At 35.5% G+C, this 19,631-nt stretch overlaps 1 protein-coding gene across 7 annotated transcripts in view; it reads left to right on the plus strand.

Moving 5' to 3' along the window:
* The window catches only part of COL11A1 (collagen type XI alpha 1 chain), a 129,873-nt gene that overhangs the window by 38,405 nt on the left and 71,837 nt on the right, over positions 1-19,631 (plus strand). Inside the window, exons 6-17 of one of the 7 annotated variants that reach the window (XM_064428020.1) lie at positions 5,784-5,900; positions 6,171-6,323; positions 6,505-6,600; positions 8,624-8,869; positions 11,371-11,433; positions 11,988-12,029; positions 12,384-12,446; positions 14,025-14,099; positions 15,432-15,515; positions 15,678-15,734; positions 18,088-18,141; positions 19,500-19,553. In XM_064428020.1, coding sequence (XP_064284090.1) covers positions 5,784-5,900; positions 6,171-6,323; positions 6,505-6,600; positions 8,624-8,869; positions 11,371-11,433; positions 11,988-12,029; positions 12,384-12,446; positions 14,025-14,099; positions 15,432-15,515; positions 15,678-15,734; positions 18,088-18,141; positions 19,500-19,553 — 1,104 coding nt within the window. The remainder of the gene's footprint in view (positions 1-5,783; positions 5,901-6,170; positions 6,324-6,504; positions 6,601-8,623; positions 8,870-11,370; positions 11,434-11,987; positions 12,030-12,383; positions 12,447-14,024; positions 14,100-15,431; positions 15,516-15,677; positions 15,735-18,087; positions 18,142-19,499; positions 19,554-19,631) is intronic. The other 6 variants (XM_064428021.1, XM_064428025.1, XM_064428026.1 and 3 more) reach the window with 6 other exon arrangements.

The raw sequence follows: 19,631 nt of genomic DNA on the forward strand, positions 1-19,631 counted from the left end.
CAGAGTGATGACCTCAGCAGCTGGCACTGCACAAAAAGATGTTGTCTAGAAGTTCAGGAATCTTTGGGTTTTTCTCACATTGAATGTATGACTTGGTTTTAAGGATCCCATATGGGTTTGAAATTATATTTTAAAACTATCAACACTGCTTTTCTTAAAGGTACACACTTATGCATTTCTGATAAATACCTTGTGAACAATCTGGCCTCTATCCTGTTTTCAACCTCCTTTTTACTATATATGGAAATGTATTAAATTCCTTTCCAGTTCAATCACATATGGTTTGCCAGCTCACAGGACTTAGAGCAGTGACAGACCTAGCCAGTCTTCATCATCCTTGATGGTGGGCAGTATATTTTCTGGAGGATCTTCAGGTCTTTTCAAAGAAAACAGCTTTCAAATCTCCTCTTGCAAGATTATTCTGTAACCTAATGAATCACATGGTCTGACTTCTGCTGAAGAAATGCTTCCCCAAAGGAACTCAGCCTCATTTATTTTGGATCTATCCCAAACTAATGGATTATTTGGAGACATGAAATGTTTTCTTTTAATGAAATGAATTTGGTAAATTAAAAGTGCAAATGGCCCCCAGATATCTTGACTTGGAGGCTTCAAGCATCCTTTCAGCATGTGTTAATTTATTGTCCTTTGGGGTGTTTGACTGGTCAGAGAGACTAGTTTTCTGAAAAATGCAGAAAAGTAATTATTTTTATGTTTAATCTTATGTTTATTGCTTTCTTTAGAACTGCAGTTAGCTAATTTAGCAAATATTAAAAACTGTGATCTTCCTAGCTCTCTTTTTCTTTACATAGATACATAAAATTTTTTTATACGTGAGTAACATAATAAAGAACCTTAAAAGCATTCTTCTCCTTTTGAAAGAGGATATCTTTGGAAACTGAAGATAATGTTCTTATCTCCTTTTATCTTCTTGCTTGTATCACTTTTATGAACAATATAAGGACTCTGTGGTGGAAGAGGCCATCCTTTAAATCTTGTAACTTTCCTTCTGCCCTAAGACTGACATCTGCTACCACTTGTTTATTTATATCATTGCAGCTGATTTTTAAAATTCTCATTTTGCTTGGCATCCTTTATTGCATTTTGTAAACTGTTAGTGAGCCTAGAATATGTCAAAGTCATCTTTGCCTCTTTAGCTTACATATGATTTACCATAATTTTTAGGAAATGGAAAAATCAAGATTATGACTGTTCTTTGGTTGAGGATTTAGATTATTAATTACTTTTGTTTGGAAATTTAGAGCAAAAATTGCTAAAATCTACATTTGGAATGGGAGTTGTTAGAGCAGAAGAATTGGTTTCAAAAGTAAGGTTTCCTTCAGAATGTTTAAGTTATTTCCCAGTTCAAATAGGCTTTGTATGCTGCTGATCCTCTGCTTCTAAAATTCATCTGATGAAGAAAACAGTTCATCTCTTTAATTGGAATTGCATGATGATCTGGTAGTGTAATATAATCACTCTGGTAAAGAAAGCATGAGGTCATAATGGAAACATTTTGTCCCATCAAAAAGCAGCAGGTTTCATTCTTCCTTTCATTTGTAAGAAAACAGTCATATGTAATATTCATTACAAGAATGGCTGTTTAGTAACTATTGGTGGTCTTAATAGAGAAGAAAGAAAAGCAAGAGGAAGAAAATTGCATCACATCTGAAGTATGTGTTACCTGGTGTCTCTTAGCTGAAATCCCTTGCTGAGTTTTACCTATTATTTATTTTGAAATTCTAGATCCTTTCTCCTATATATTCAAGAGTGTGCTCATTATCTTTCCTTTATTAGTAGTATAACTATGATGGATTTCTGTGAACTGCCCAGCTTCTGTGAACTAATAGGGCCTGGGTTTTGTGTATCTAAAATGTAAAGGAAGTTTCCTCAAGGTTGGTTGAGGTCAAACTGAGTGGATCATACCCTTGTCTCTGGTGATCTGATAAAGGTGACCTTTCAGTTGTGTAGCTCCTGAAAAAGAAGAGGCCACATATCCAGTCTTAATTGGAAAATGTTAATTGCAGGGTAAGTTTGAGTTTCTAGCTTCACAGCAGGTGACTAAAGCCATTAAATCTGTCACATGTCTGTATATTTAGTCTTCCTTTATCTGACTAGTCCTTCACTAGTCCTGTTGTGTCCTATTAAAAACAGGGAACAGCCTTCATCAGGTTGAGTTGGTAAAATCATTCTGTGAGTCAATTATATTTCCAAACTGCATCTTTACATCAGCTAGGGGTGTAGAGATGCATTCCTCCATCTGGACAGATTGTGCCTCGGGAGATACACCTGGAAGATTTTGCATTTGTATTTAACTCTTTGCAGCAGGACCCCTGGAGTTCAATACAAAACATATTCTCTGTTTATCAGCTGGTGTGAAATATGAGGGTTGCTGGTTTTTCAGAAAACAGTATTGGTAAAGCATGGGTTGCTAAGAATAAAGATTATCTTGTAGAACATTTAGGCTACTATATATTTTCACTTGTGCTTCTTGTATCGGTGGGACTACAAAGCACTAAGATTTCAAAACTACTTGAATGTGGTTTTGGGATAGTGGCCACATGTCCTGGCTTGTAAGTTCAAGAATTTTTGTAATACCCCTTTGATACTGTGCTCTTAAAGTGGAAGGCCTTCACCTGCTTGGCATTAATCTGACTACAGCATGGAAACTGTCATTCCCCACTTCTCATCCATCCCTATTATTTCTTTCTGTGTGCCTGTATATCAGTGCAACCAAAATATGCTCTTGTATTTTTGATCACATTTTGCATATAAGGAAAATTTCACTTTCTTTAACAGAAATGAGTGAAGCACAATACCCAAAAGTATTTTATGTGTGCTTACACATGATGCAATAGATTTGTCCAGGTACTTGTGCTTTTTTGTATTTTTTTCTAGTACTCATTCACAAATTTCTGACTTTTTGAACTAGGTATCTTAGCATAAATATCAGCTTATTCACTACTTTCTTTTTTAATACTAATATACTTGGCACAGATCATTTTCCTTCCTTTTTCTCTCCCCCATTTACATTTCTGTTTACTTTATGGCCTCTGTAAAACTATTTGTAAGCCACTGTTGCAATTTTATTAGTCATGTGGTTGGCACCATTCAGCACAGCCATTCAGCTTACCTTGAGAAAAGCCATACTACTGAGATTTGCAAAACAGTTATAATACTGAGAAAGACAGTTATAATTTGATTGTCAGTTGGTCAAAGTGACTGCTGTAATGAATGCTTCCAGTTTCAGAATAGGTTTACAATGCTTACAGAGGAATCTGTGTGTCTGTAAGTTACTGATACAAACTCCTAACAGCATATTAAACTCAAATCTGGCTAAAAACATGGTAGTTCTCTCAAAAATGTTGCTCCACTTACCTCTTAAGATACTGGATATTATTTAATATAGCTGGTGTCTTTTGCTTGGGTTCCAATAAAAATTGCATATCAGAAGGTTGGATTCATGTTGTTTGGCCTAGGAAGCATTTAAAAGTATGGAATTGGTTACCACTGTTAGGGTGGAATGACTGAATTTAGAGAGGTATATTCCACTGAATACTTTTTTTTTCCCTGTAGATAAACCTAATTTGTGTGGACTTCTTCAGAGAAGATAAGCAAATCCCTTGCAGACGTTTTTATAATTTCCAAATATATGCTGCAATTTCAATGCTATTCTATAACTATTTCAAAAAGTATTGTTTTATCCATGTGGTTCTTCCTTTATTTCCTTTTAGTGGCTGCTTATGGTCTCCCAGAAGCTTGTCATTGCATTTCTTCTTTGGGTGCCAGTGGCACACTTCTTAGAGACAAGCTGTATTGAGTTGCACTTCCAGAACTGCACAAGCCAGAAAATGTGCTTTTATACCTTGGCAGACCTGTAAATGTATCATTGCTGCTCATGAGGCCCTTCAACTCTACCAGTTATAGGTCAAACATGTTTCATTGACTTCACTGGGTTAGGACTGAATCTTAATTTGCTGAAGAGGGAGAGAAGAATCCCATATTGCTTACCATGGCTAAGACTAAAATGCTGCTGGTTTTGAAAAGTATAGATAGTGTTAACTTTTTTTGGTTATGTAGAAGATACCACTGACGAAATCAAACCATTGCTTACATTGTATGAGGCAGGTATAAAGTGCCCATATTCTTCCCAAAGAGGATATTCTCCACCTAAAATGACATGTTTTTATTTAAATGTAATTTGAAGTGCTCTTATTAATGTCCAGTATAGTTTTAAATGAGTACATATGTTACATCCTTTTTTAATGTTTATCAAATCTCATGACTGATCAGTTTACATGTACAAGGGTAGAAATACTCAAAGGACAATTGAGCAAAAAGCATCTGCCTTCTGAAAAAAAATCTGTCTTCTTTTTAAGCAAAGCTGTTGATCATAGTAAGACTCTGAGGAGTCACAGGAGCAGAGTAATAGAAACCCATGTAAAAGCCTTTTAAGTGATTAAGGGCCTTTCAGCTTCAGCCTTATACTTGCTGAGGAAATCATCTTCTGTGCATTAAAATCATAAGTAAAAAATTGTATCAAAAAACATTGCCAGAGGGAACAGTTAAACCAGTGTTTTGGTCACATGGTAAAATATAGTTTGGAATATGGAGATCTATTTTAATTTGTAATTTCTTCTAACGTGTCCATTTCCTTTTGATAATGATGACTTCTATGAATCCTCAGTCTGGTTTGGAAGTTTAATGTACTAATTCTCTTTCTCATCAATATAATGGAACAAGCGGATATGGTCTTCATTTGACAGACAATGATGCTGACTTGTAACAGGAGAGAGGGATTTCAGAAGGGACAAGTTCATATGAGGCACATTTGAATATTTCTTCTTAAAGGAAAAGAAACACTTGTCCCTCTGGCCAGTTCTGCCTTCTTTTGGCTCCCTGGGCACATAAAGAGTAACCAGGAGTCTGCTTTAATTTGTCAGACCAACCAGTTCTTGTAGCTTCAAGCAAAATAGTAGTGGGAAGATCATTTAAAGCTGCCCTTTTTTCTCAGTTCTGACGAGTTGCACTTGGTGCAGATAATATGGGGACCAGGATCTTCTTGGCACAGCCGAGAGTACAGCTCAGGAGCTCCTGGCTCCCTAGATCATGTTCACAACACAACACAAGCCAATTCTAAAGCTACTTTCTCTTGTAAAAAGTTTGTGTGCCAAATCTTCATTTGATAAAAATTGTAGAAACAGAGCTATGGAACAATTTACAGAAGCTGAATTTGAAATTGAAATTACAGAGGTGAGACTTTGCTCAGGAATCTGTAACATAGAGCTGTCCTGGTTTTCAAACTCATCAAACAAGAGGAAGATACCCATGTTTTCTTGTGAGCTGGGGCCTCTCCTGTATCTGAAATTATTTATTCATGTCAGATATTGGCATCTCTGCTCTTCTGATCACCTGAAAAAATGCAAGTAAAAGAGGTATTATTTGAAATTTAAAGATTAAATATATATGCGGTTTCACAAAGATCTGTTGGGGCTCCCAGTAGTCAAAATTATACTTGATTCTTCTTTGCAGTCCAATTAATGAAAGTTTTTTTCCCCTGGCATTAATATTTACTTTTTTATTACTTCTGTAATGTGCTTTCAAAGAAATTGAAAGTTGTAAGGTTTTTTCCCCCAAATGAATAATTACATGGAATTGTTAATACTGCCTTAATTTTGTTAAACTTTATTCCTAAGTAAAGGTGAAGTTACTTTCCAGTATTGCTAATCTAGTTTTCTACCTCTAACATGGGAATGCCTGATATTTTTCCATTTACAATGTAGTACACACCAGAAGATTTTATCGAATATGACTATGAGTATGGGGATGCAGATTATAAAGAAACTGATTCTGTAACAGAGGGACTCCCACTGTTCGAAGAGACAGTAGCACAAACAGAGGTAACAGAATGTGATCTGTTTGTTGTGTGGTGTCCAGCTGTCCCCTACCACATGGTTTGTCAGTTTGTGTCTTTGTATATGAGCTTAATGCTTTCCTCTCACTCATTTCTTTACTTCCTAGCTGTAACCTTTGCTTTCAGTTAGAGATGGAAGGTCTCACGGCTGACAGCATTCACCTCACATGTGGTTACCCTTCTTTCATTCACCCTTTCTCAATTTCCTTTTCATTTTATTTATGTTTTCCCATTCCATCTTTCATAACGTTTACAGAAAAAGAAAGCCATGGTCAAAAAGAAGAAGAGGACAGTGGCCGCTAGCTCAAAGGACAAACCTCAAAAGGCCACAACAAAAAAATCTGAAAAATATGCATCCAAGAAGAAGAAAAGTTATCAAGCAGCAACAAAAGACAAACTAGGGGTAAAGGTAGCCAAGAAATAATCAAGATCTTTCCCAGACCAAGACTGGAAGATCTTTGATAATAAGAAAAAAAATTACCTAACCCCACTAGATGAATATATCTAATACCATAACCTGAATAACAGCAAAACCTTTTGAATTTTTCATACAAGATTTTTTTAATAATGTATTTGTTTTTTCATACTAGGCCAATGTTATTGATGGATTTCAAGATTATAGCATACCTGAAAATGACTATGGGCCCCAGACAGAAGCTCCCTCCAGAGCTACTGAAGCAAATGAGGTAATAACGACTCTCAAGAAAATACTTGTCCCACCAGGTGTCATTCATTAAAAAAGTAGAAATGCATTTTAAAGGGATGGATTTCTATGTAAATGATATAAACTTTACCAGCACTTTATGTGATTTCATACTTTCTCAGCCAATATCAGAAACTACTATTTTCTTGGGCAAAACTCCCATTAATTCTGTAGAGATCTGCCAAATCTTCAGCTTGCAGAGTTCATGATTCTGGAAATAATTCAGGATTATATGGTGTGGGAATGTACAAAGAATGGCTGCCACCATAGCAGCATATGAAAGTTGAATCAGAAGCCATCATTTCCTTTTCATAGTTCTTCAGCTAACACAACCAAATTATTTGATTTTCATTTGCTCTATTCAAAAGAAACATTATAATTTGAACTGTCAAGAAAGATAAAATTATTTTGACTTATGTTAGAAAGCACATTCCTAGAAAGCCACAATAACAGGTCTAAACATTATTTTGTTAAAATTACTGCACCCAAGCCAGCGTTGATTAATATGTGTGCATATTAATTAACACTAGTGTTAGAAAAATGATGGCAGATTTTAAGAAACATTTTTCTCATTTTTCTTTTCCTTTTCCTTTCAAAATTAAGATTGTTGCTTAAAAGATGTACAAAACTCCCCCTCCCCTCTTTCCCCTAAATACGTGAAAGAAGAATCCCCATTTGTTCTATGCTTTTCCTCCTCTTGTGTATCTTGGAAGGTGAAGGTGAATTAAGGTATGTTTTACTCATTTTGTTGCTAAGCGTTCTTGTGTTCAGTCTCATGTTTGCTTCTTACAAATTGATCAACAAATGTATCTAAATAATTTCATTTCCTGGGCAATTCTAAGCCGATTGTACAATTGTAGAGCTGTAATGAAGTAGATTCAAAGTGCTAAATGCTCTCCTTGGTGAGAGCACTTCTTCATAAAGGTAAAATTTGGCTTAGAATTGGTTCTGATCTCTGTTTATTCCAGCTATAAGGTAGAAGTCATATTCCTGTAACTAATGGAATTAGGCAAGTGTTAAATCAGAATCTGGCCTTTTATTTTAATTGTAATAAATGTAAATGTTATTATTAGATCAGGATTTTTTAATTACACTGGATGTTTATTAGCTTCTGAATATATTCAAGATCACACTACTTCATATTGTCTGATTATTTTATATTATGATATCAGATGATATCTGAACTTCAATTTCTTTCAAAATTGTCCTGTATGCAAAATTATTGAAAGACCTCTGTAACAGAATAAAGCAATCCTCCTTTACTTCACAAATGGTTTTGTACATCTCAAATATAGCATTATTTGAAACTGCTTTAGTGCTTTTAATTTGTTTGCTTGGTTTGACAGCTTACACACTTTAAGGTGAAAGCTTAGATTTCAGAAATCTTAAAATTAATCTGAATTGTACAGGTAGAACTTAGATAAAAAATATGTAAATTACCATGACACACAAAAAGTCATGTCTTTTACTGATAAATAAACTTCAAAATCATTAACAAGAGAAAATAAGTTTAGCTCAGCATTTGTAATTATACACAGAAAATAATGTAAAAAGCTGGGCTTAACTAAAGTGATGCTTACACCTCCTCCACTTTGCTATTATAAAAAGATCTGAACTTATTCACTGCTGATTGCATACGTTCATTCATGAATGCTTGTAAGAGTGAAACCAAGCAGCTAATTCAGCTATATTTGGCACTAAAGTAACATTACGCAAGCAGTACACATAATACTGGATATATTGAATTCAGTGGTTTTGGAAATAAAAAACCAAAGCGTATGAAAACATTACTTCTTTGTACTACTTATACAAAGATCTTTTAATTACTCTGAAAGGCTGAGCTTCCATTCCTTCAGACTCTAATTAAAAGACAATATGCTGTAGTTCTACTGTTCTTTCTTCTTTTGACAAGTCATCATGGTGGATCAGCATATGCTTACATTGCTTTACTAACAATAACCCACATATTCCTCCTATTCCCAAATCTTTGCTACTGATACAAATAGCAAAATCCTGTTGAAGAAGTATTTGCTGAAGAATACGTAACTGGAGAGGATTATGATAAAAAAACTGAGGCAACTGAATATGGAAGCAGAGGAGTAGACCTCAGTGAATCTGATCTGCTGGTAGATGGAGATTTAGGAGAATATGATTTTTATGAATATAAAGAATATGAAGAGAAACCAACTGATTCCACTAATGAGGAGTTTGGTCCAGGTGTTCCTGCAGAGACCGATATCACAGAAACAAGCGTAAGTTGACTGGAGGGATAATGCAGATTAATCTAATTTAGCAATTATTTTATAATTACACAGTCTCAGAACTGCACAGACCCCGATCGAGAGCTCCTTGTACATGTCAGATATATTCTCATTTCCAATAGCCTTTGGATCAAGATCCTCGTAGTAATCTTGAATTTTGTATTTTTATCATGTATGATTTTTGTCTTATTTGCTGAAGGGAGTGGAGGGTGGAAGATGGGAGGAAAAGGAAAGAGATGGAATTAAAAAAAATAAATTATTAAATAAACAGTTTTAAAAACCTTTCTAAACTAGAGCTAAAGCTGGAAAGAACATAAGTTCTAATGCAGGTACAAATGCTGTAATTAATATTTTTATATGATTACCTTAAGAAATTGAAATGCATATAAGTGTCTAGAATCCTATGGCTTTTGCAGCTTTCCAAGAAGAAAATTCATTAGTGGGAAGGTTAAGGCCTGAACCCTTTCATGAAAATAAGCTTAGTCAATGGTGACAGGTTTATGGTCTTGCAGATGTGATTTAACAGCTCAGTATATATAAAGATAGATAGGATGACATGGTGGATCCTGTGAATCATGCTCTTCATTCTGAGTTTTATAGCTCTCTTTCCCTCTGGCTTAATCATAGGCTAAACAGCAAGGCTTTAACTTTCCTTTAGTTGTGCCAAGGTCCTTGTTTATCAGTTTACCAGCTGTGGATGCTGCAAAGAAAACTAATACAGTTATGACTGGAAGTAAAAAAAAACCCATTTGAGTTTTTTAATTAGGAAGACCCTGAATATAGTAGAACAAGAGAATTTTGTTTTCACTATTTTCTCAGTCTTGTCTTTATTTTCTTCTCAAAGTCAAAACTTCAGTATACAAAGGATCCAAGAAATAACACCAAATGCTGTGAGGTTGCTTTTCTCTGCCAACCTTGAAACCCATCCTTCTGTATTTCATTTACTGCTCCTTTCTATACCCTGTTGGGGTCATTGTATTTTTTAATGATCCTTATCTGTGCAATGTGATACAAGTGTACTCTTTTCCTTCTAGCCCAGATGGGGACACTGTGACAGAATGACAGAGAAAAGGTCAGATTATCTGTGAAGCAAAGCGCCCATAAGGCACCATTTGTGCCTGCGTTAAGCAAATGACTGTGTAGACTCTATCCCCTGGTGTCAATTTCAACTTAAAATGCCTTGATGCAAAGTTGAAGGAGTCAGGAATCTTGAATTAGAACACAGGCTCTGGTCTGTGCAAGCTTTATTGCAGTTGTCATCTGCTGAACTAGAGATATTTCATTTTCCTTTGGTATATGGACATATTTAGAATACCTGAAGTTCTATCTATGACAAAAAAGGGCAAGATGGAAAGTACTCAGTATATGGGAACTTTCAAAAAGGGGAAGTATTTCCAAAGATGGAGACCCTGATATCATTTTTTTACAAGTAAATTATATTAATCCAATAAAATGTGATTGCCCATATCTCTTGCTACTTGATTTTGATGAACTATCAATGGGTTTATGAACATCATTACTAGTGAGATCTGTGCCTTTATAAATCAGTGCAAAATGGACAGTCTGTGAATCCCTGTTTTTCAATTTCAAAATATTTCATATTGAAATATTGTAGCATTATCCTTACCATTCTTAATAATCCCCAGGTATTTTAGAGTAAATGTTGAATCAATTTCTAGTAAATATGTTAGTGATCAAGAGAGATATTTCTGAAGAAAAATACATTACCTCATGGTTTTAAAAAAATCAGTTCCTTTTTCTTTGTTTGAAACTTGAATCTGTTTCTTCCATTAGTATGTGTTATTGACATATTGTTTTAGGTACTTCTGTTACCTTAATCCTGAACCCAAAACTTCCCACAGAGCTGGTCCTAAAAGAATTTGGCAGTTGATGCTAATTCAGGTAGTGTCGAGGCATCTTCGGTTATCGGTGACATATTCTTTAGACTCCACAGTGCCACTTACATCCTTTCTCATTGATGCCATGAAATCACAGACCCTTCTCAGGTTGCTTTGCATGTTGTGGATGTCTCATGAATGAAATTAGGAGCTTGAAAGGTACAGTCCATATTGGACCAAGGGATGTTTCTTTCTATCTTACTTTAGGCTGCTTAACTCATAAAGCCATGAAAAGTCATTGTCAATTACCAAGAATATTTCCAATCAAATAAGAAAAGTAAGAATGTTGTGACTTGCACACAGAAGTTTTAGATTCTATTTTCAAAGTTCTAATGTAAAGCATGGGATAAACACTCATGGGATGCACATCTCATTCAAAAAGTACAAATTTACAACATCCAATAATGGAAAATTGCATTTTCCATTTCTCATGCATTAAATATTTTTGATTTATATGGTTTGTACCTGTGATGTATTTTTTATAGTACAGAGCAATTCCAGCTTTAGCTTTCAGTTACAGGTTGCTGCAATTCTTTATTGTACCGGGTCCTTAGACCTTCCACTTATGTTTTTGGGGTTGTTTTTACTGGCCAGGTGACAGGACATGGGGCTTATGGAGAAAAAGGCCAAAAGGGAGAACCAGCTGTGATTGAACCTGTAAGTACAGATGTCAGGGAGTTTTTCAATAGTACTGTATAACAAATATTCATTGTTAATGCATCATTATGAAATGTTGTTCATGATAGGATGACAGCATCCGCATTGTCCATGATTTCTGAAACAGTCACTGTAAAGTGGATGATATAAAGTGATTAGTGACAGTGGTCTGTTCCATCTACTCCTTTGGTTACATGAGGGACTAACCACATATTCCTTAAAAAAAAGAGAGAACCTTGTACAGAGGGAAAAAGATCATTGATCTGATCTTCAGACCATCTAGTATCTACATCTTGGACAGATCTACCCAGAAAACTTGCAGCTTTGGCACAGGTAACACTGTCACTACAGGTTTCAGCAAGGGCAAGGAAGTCTGCCTCACTTTTAATGCCATGCAACGGTTCAGATTCTCATGCTAGGAACTGTAGAGAGATTAGTCCTGGAAAAGTTTATCAAAACACTAAGAAATGTTAACATTAGTAGGTCAGCTAAAAAGATTTTTTATATTTTTCTACGAAATAATGAATTTAATACTGTGTTCCATCCACTCCTAGGGTATGCTCATTGAAGGACCACCGGGACCAAGAGGACCTGCTGTAAGTAGATTAATCACAATTTCCTTTATTGCACTTGATTTATCCACTGTGCTTTTCTATTCACAAGTTAACATAATATTGATCTTATTATAGTTCCTAAATGTGTATTAGATTTAGGACTTATAGAAGGGAATAGAAAAGGGTCATCTCTAGCATTTCAGTGACAGCAAGCTACAAGCTGACGGCACATGAAAAATCTAAGTTTTAAATGTTGACTATAAATCTTTGTATAAAAAAAATATGCTGCCTTATAATTTATTTTATCCAGATATATGTTTGTCATAACTTTTGAGAGAAAAAATAGTTTAAAAATTTACAAGTATTCAGCATAATTATGTTATTAATTTTCTATAGGGTCTTACAGGTCCCCCGGGTTTACAAGGTCCTGTTGGTCCTCCAGGTGACCCTGGTGAAAGGGTAAGTCAACAAACAGATTATCCCATGCATTCATAGGATATCTTGCACTAATTGCTGCACAAGGGTGAGTTAGAGCCTGATCTGAAATAGATCCACATAGGTTAGAAACTTCAGTGGAACTGAGGCTGATTCATTCAACTGAGCAACTCAAGTGAGAATCTGGACAACGTTGTTCTTTGCGGTAGAAATATGTGCTATAAATACAACAAGACATTTAAGTTCTGGTTTGTTAGGATTTTTCTGGTTTGGTGTGTTTAGAAATATGCTAAAGTAAAAGAAATAAACATTTCATATGAATTTGAATGACTTTTTAAAAGATCAGTATGGCCTCAGCTATAATATGTACAAATATAGAAACGAGCTTTTCAGAATCAAAACACATGGGAATATTGAAAGTGATGGCTAATATTTAGAAGATCTTGAAAGAATTTATTGGCCATATGAAACAATATGTGGCTTGAGAAACATATCCAGTCAAGAAACTAGTTAAAATTTAAGCTATTATTTTAATCTTCATGTTCTTCTAAGCCTTTTCTTACTGCCACCACCAACACGATTTTAAAACAGCCTAAACCTATTTATTTGAGGAAAATATGGTACTAAAAGGCTTTCCAGTGTTTTATGAGAGATATTTTACTAGTGAATCCAGCATGTTCATGCTGTATTTATATATGAAAGATGTTAAGAAGTTCCTACCACTTCACTATATAATGAGAAAATATTAAAATCCCAACAACACTTTACCATGCTAATAAGTAAGCATCCACACTACTTTCATATTTATGTCCTGTAGAGAAATTAAATATTCCAGAATTTGAACTTGTAAAATGGGAATTTTAAGACCTAGTAAAGGAATAGCTACCGACAGTACTTAGTTTTTTAACTGGACGCTCACTGAATTCATCATGAGGAAATTCTTGACTAAGCACGTCATGTGCCTGTCACGGACCAGACACGACACAAATATATAATTGCAGCAATTAGGCTGGGAGGAGAATGGATTGAGAGCAGCCCTGCAGAGAAGGACTTGGGGGTGTTGGTGGACAAGAAGCTTGACATGACCCAGTAACATAAACTTGCAGCCAACCGTATCCTGGCGGCATGAAAGAAGCGTGAGCAGCAAGTCAAGTGAGGTGGTTCTGCCCCTCTGCCACCCTTGTGTGCCTCTTCTATGAAGACAGGCTGAGCTGTGGGGGATGGCTACAAGAGAGGTGCAGAGAGGCTTTCACAAGGGCCCATAGTGATAGGACAGAGGGGCAGGTCTTTAAATGGAAAGAGTATATTTTGATTAGATATTGGGAAGAAATTTCTTATGCTGACAGTGGTGAGGCCCTGTAACAGCTTACCCGGATGGCTGCACCATCCCTGGAAGTGTTCAAGGCAGGGTTGGATGCGGCTTTGAGCTACCCAGCCTAGTGAAAGGTGTCCCTGCCCATGGCAGGGAGGTTAAAACTACATCTTTAAGGTCTTTTCCAGGCCATTCTATGAATATAAATTTATGTAAGTGACTCAAAAGGTTTATTTTACATTACTATATTTTTTCCTCACCTTTTTTCTCTCATGTCTTTTTTATTTTAGGGTCCACCTGGTCGCCCTGGTCTTCCTGGTGCTGATGGTTTAGCAGGTCCCCCAGGTACCATGTTAATGCTACCGGTAAGTTGTGGTTACAGTGTAAGCAGCCTACAAAAAACTGGAAGTGTCTTTCAAGAAATGTATAGGTATTTTATTTTTTATACAAATTTTGTTGGTGGAATGAGAGAATGATAGGATGGCATAAGCATTTGAAATTCATATATATGGTGCCTTTTTTTTCCTCAAAAAAACCATATGCTTTAGCTCCTGCATGGCTGACAAATTGGAACCTACACAAGTGAATTACAGACACTGAAAACCCTACACAAGTGAATTACAGACACTGAAAACCACCTTATATTTTTAGCAGTAACTATATTTTGCTACTATAGGTCCGAAACAACGAGTCTGCTGTTGTACAGAGGGCCTGTACTCCCAACAGGCGTGTGTGCTTTCAAGTCTCATTGACATGTAGATTTTTAAGTATTCCATGCTTCAAATCGGACTTCAGTGTCCTCTTTGAAGAGTCAGTGCATCCTTTGAATAGAAATATATGCACATAGCCAACTCTAGTCCCACTGGAGTCAAAGCAAAACACCATCTGTTTTAGCAGGTGGAGGAATAAGCCCAAAGCTGTTAAAGTATCTTGCAGCACTGGAGTACGAAAATCACTGTGTGCTTGGAATGAATAATTCCTAAATGTGTCTATGGGTGAAAAAGATCTGTGTCAGTTCTGGGAGTAGGCAAACTGGACAAACTATTGTGGACGGTGCAAGATTCATGGCCCTGATACCCAGTGTATGCCATACCTTTGGAAAGTTGTGCTTCATGCTGCAGCCTAGCATTTCTACTGCATTGCAAAGCTTCTGCCAGCAGTTTCATTAGCAATAACAGTGCAGGAGCAAAGGAATGAGCACTTAAATTTTTATTCTGTAATTTATTTTGAAATTGTCAGAAAATACACAAAACTGTTTTATTTTAGATACCAAACATTTTTCACATTTGCATATGCCTTAAATTAAATTACATTTTTTAAATGTGAGTAGCTACCAATGTACAGAGGATTAATTAATTTTGGTACATATTTGTATTAACATTTTGCAGGAAAGTAAAAGTCTATTTTGGCCTCTTTTTTAAATAAACAAGCAAACAAACAAATGGAAACCAAAATCCTATGAAATCAGGAAAATATTTGCTCATAAGGGAATAAATTTAGACTTCAGTTACTATCAGCAATGACTTCATGCTCATGTTGGATGAAGTGGCCTTCATGCAGCCATCTTCTGAAGTTAGTAGAATGAACTAAATACTGTGCCTTTGTGACTTTGAAGCAGTTTGCACCATTGCAGCAAGCAACAAGTGTAATTTTGATTTGAAAAATTCTAAGTCCTCTTCTTGTTTTGATACTTGCAGTTCCGCTTTGGTGGAGATGGTGAGAAGGGCCCAACAATCTCAGCTCAGGAAGCTCAAGCACAAGCTATTCTTCAGCAAGCTAGGGTGAGCACAAGGAGCCAAAACCTAATTTGTTTTACATCCTGCAGGATGTGAAGTCAAAGAGGGGGGATATTTCCTAACACATTCTGAAACTCTGTTAGTATAGAATATGTATGCTGGCTGGCAGGTTTTTCTTGACACCTGGTGTTCTGTTTGTCTTCTCAGATCGCTATGAGAGGTCCACCTGGTCCTATGGGACTCACTGGAAGACCAGGTCCTGTGGTAAGTAGAAAAAACAGGGGCAGAGGTTTAAGAACATGGTGATGTAGCCCATGGATTTCATTCTGGCCCTGACTACACCTCTATGTTTGTATTTGGTTTGTATTTATTTGAAATTAATATTATATAATTAAAGCTGTAGTTTGTATTATTCAACGTCTGCAATGCAACCTAAATACTAAATGAGGGGTTTTTTGTAGGTTTTGTGGTGTTTGGACAGAGCACACTGCTGGACTTCCAAAACTAGTGAATAGTTTTACATAAATATACCTCTACATTCAATCATCTCTGTAATGCTATCAGTACAATTTCTTGCAGTAAATATGAAACTTTACAGAGAGATGCTAAAGCAAGAGTTTCCAGAATCACCTTTACTCAATATTTAAGCTAAATCTGAAAAGTTCTCAAAAAGCATTCCTATAAACAATTAAGAGCCACAGATTTTTAAAATAAAGACACTTTTTATTTCAGTCCTGAATTTGACTCAACTGCTAACACCAAATGATCTGGAAATGGCCCTGTGGATTTTAAAATATTTGTACGAAGTGTGTACACTTGTATTTTTAAGCAGATCTGTACAACAATAATTCTTTTCTACACTAATTCTTCCAAAGTAAATAGTAGCTACCAAGCAGAGAATCTGGCTCACAGACTCCTGATCACAATTAGGTACGCAATACTTAAAAAGAGTCAAATATGTTTGGTCTATATAACAAACTCATACACTATTTCCAGCAGTGTATTTAGCTCAAGAGACCTGCAGGATAACATTCTGTCTGTACAGACAAAACTCTGGAGCTGCTGTAAGCAAGGAGGACTTTGCAAAGGCTGGTATGATACTGACCTTTAGCAGAGGTATAACCTGCCTTCATACTCATGATTTTGTGTTTTAAAAGCCTTCATGAGTTCCTGTATGCAAAGTTCAACAAATTAATAATATTAATAGTTGTTTTGCTTCTAAACCACCAGGAGGCTCTAGAAATCCAACTCTTTGATCTAGAAATATTTTTTGCCTACAGCTCCAAAAGCAAGTTTCTTGATCTGTAAATTGTTTCTCTACCCAGTTTCTGTTAAGAATTTAAAAGTTGGATCTTCTAGTCTTTATATGCATTTTATTTTGTTAAATTAATCAGTAGCCAATAAGATGCATTAGTAACATGTTAGTTACTAAAAATCTTAAACATTACCATGTCAAAGCTCCAGTCTAGCATTAGTTGAGTCTGGTGTTCACATGCTCAGTTAACATAGCATAAAAATGAATGTCTGCCTGCAGATAGTAAATGTAATCAATTATATTAAAGAAGCTTAAATCAGAGAAACCCCAAGAGAGAATCATCACCTACCAAAACCCATCTTCTCTCCACTGCCAGTACCAGTTTGGGATCTGATTTCCAGTTTGCTTAGGACTTGAATTAATACCTGCAGGGTCAGTGGGGATCTTTCCACTCTAGGATGTGAGACTCAGCACCAAGCCAAGCCATTAGATTACTTCTTTCTTCCAATGTTAATGTAGAAGGATTATCAGTTTTCAAAGGTCTGCAACATTTGTTTCATATTAAATACATACTTTGAGTCACAGCCTGTTTCAATGATCAAAAATGCAACTATTCTTTTTGCACATAGTAACAAACTCCCATATCTTCTTTCCCTGAGCCTGTATTCTAAGTGTGCATGCCAGGATTTTTTGGTTTATTTTGTCTGTTTTTGTGAGACGTCTAACTTACTTTCACTAGTTCTGCCCCTGATTTCATGTACAGTTTGAATGAATATCTGGTCTTGGCCTGTTTATGATTAAAATATTCATTTCATCATAATAAGGAGATGTAGTTATATAGATTCTCCACTTCTTTAGGGCCAGGTACACAAAGGACTTGATTAAGACATCACTGAAGTTCATAACAAGATTAGACAGGGTGTTTTTCATTGACTACAGTGATCTTTGGATTGAACTTTGAGACTGTTTTTTTTTCTGTACAACATAGAAATAAAGGTAAAAAGAGGTGTCTTTCAGCTCTGTTTTATTCCCTACGATGGATGCACTGCTGATTGCCCTGCTTATGTTCTTACTGTGCTCATACTTAGCTCTCAAATACTAATATAGAACAAAGGGTTACATTTTGCATTCAAATCCATGGGAATTTTCTCTGGTAAGAAATATTTCTGCCCAGTGTTTAGACAATAATAAATCAAAGTAGATAAATCTGTAGATACAAATGGTGAATTCACACTTCCTGATGAATAGAGGATTATTTGTTATTTCTCCCTGTAAGTCAAGTATGGAAAGAGAAAATAACTTATTAATTTAAAGAGGCTTTTGTATATTTAAACAATTTATGTTGGGGTTTTTTTCATCAAGGGTGGACCTGGAGCAGCAGGTGCTAAAGGTGAATGTGGTGAACCAGGACCTCAGGTACAATAATATTCCCTGTTACGTCTGAGCATGTTTTATCTTTAAGAAAATGTATTCATATCAATTAGAAGAAATTAATCAATTATTTGCTTCCTGCATGCAATTGAAGAAAAATATCCTTCATGATACTATTTTATAATTTCAATAGCTTGATCAATATTAAAATTTTAGTTAAAATCAATAGCTTAATTTTTCTTTCTGAAATATGAAAGTAACAATCTTTGTATAACAAAGAGCAGTTATCACATGTAGAGTGTCATCAGTTGAAAACCTATTTTAATATTGTCACTTCAGGCTCTTTTCCCTGTTCAATAATATGTTACTGTGCAGCTGGTTGACTTGGGCTCTGAACTTATCAGATTTCATAAGGTGAGGGAGGTTGAATTTGGTTGGTAATTAAACAGGATATTTTCACTATAGGTGTGGCATAGCTAGAATAAATCTTTAAGAATCAATGCACATTTTTCTTCTCAGCCTAATATTATACAAACCTCTCCACAATGATGTCAAAGAGCACTGAAGCACATGGAATTCTTTCAGTTTAAACCAAAAATCAATAAGGAGATTGTGAAAGAAATCATGAAATAAGTATCCCAAACGATTTTTCCAGATCTCAAGTAGTATCATGGATTTGATGCATTACTAAGTGCCTGTCTTAAAACTGCACTTGGAGTAGACTCATAAATTTTACAAAAATTATTTTTAATGTTTTTTTCTTTTCCTACACAATATTTGTGAATGGCTTGTCCTTACCATTGCTTTTTTTCATGTGAAAATGCATTTGGATGGGGGGTGAGAAAATTTCTACAGTTAACACCCACACAGTTGTCAGTGAAAGTTACATATGTTTGGAAAGTGAAATGTTATTTCAGTCTGGGGTAATTTGGTCCCTCTCTAGTTAAACCCATGCTGTGTAAAGCTAAGACAGCATGTGAGCTCTTTACTAACACAACTCATGTTTGTGTAGATATCTAAAATAAACACTCTTTAGTTTTCACTAAATAATTATAAAGAAATTATAATTCTAATAAAATCATTTTGGCATGAGAGGAAGAAGGTTTTTCAAACTACAGGACTGAGATCTTTAAAGCTATGAAAAGAATGTAAGAAACTTACATGATAACTTATGCCATGTATAGTGCCATCTCATGAAAATTGTTAAAATTCATATAGCTAAGGCCAGTTTGGATGCCTATGTACTTTTAAAACTAATGGGAATCTGGGAACCAGAATCCAACTCCTAGGGAAAAAAATGCAGCTTTGTGTAGAAGAAATCTTACTTTATTCTTGAGGTGAGTTTTTTTCTAGATTTTAGCTGACATTAATGGAATTCTAAATATTACCCTCTTTAAACCCAGGGTCCTCGTGGTGTCCAAGGTGCCCCCGGTCCAAGTGGAAAAGCTGGCAAAAGGGTAGGTTGCATATAGATCAGTTCTGCTCTGAGTAAATACTTTTTGTTTAAATGTATTTAAATATTAATTTATTCCATT

This window comes from Passer domesticus, chromosome 7, assembly GCF_036417665.1.
Source record: "Passer domesticus isolate bPasDom1 chromosome 7, bPasDom1.hap1, whole genome shotgun sequence".
In the NCBI taxonomy this organism is placed as follows: Eukaryota; Metazoa; Chordata; class Aves; order Passeriformes; family Passeridae; genus Passer; species Passer domesticus.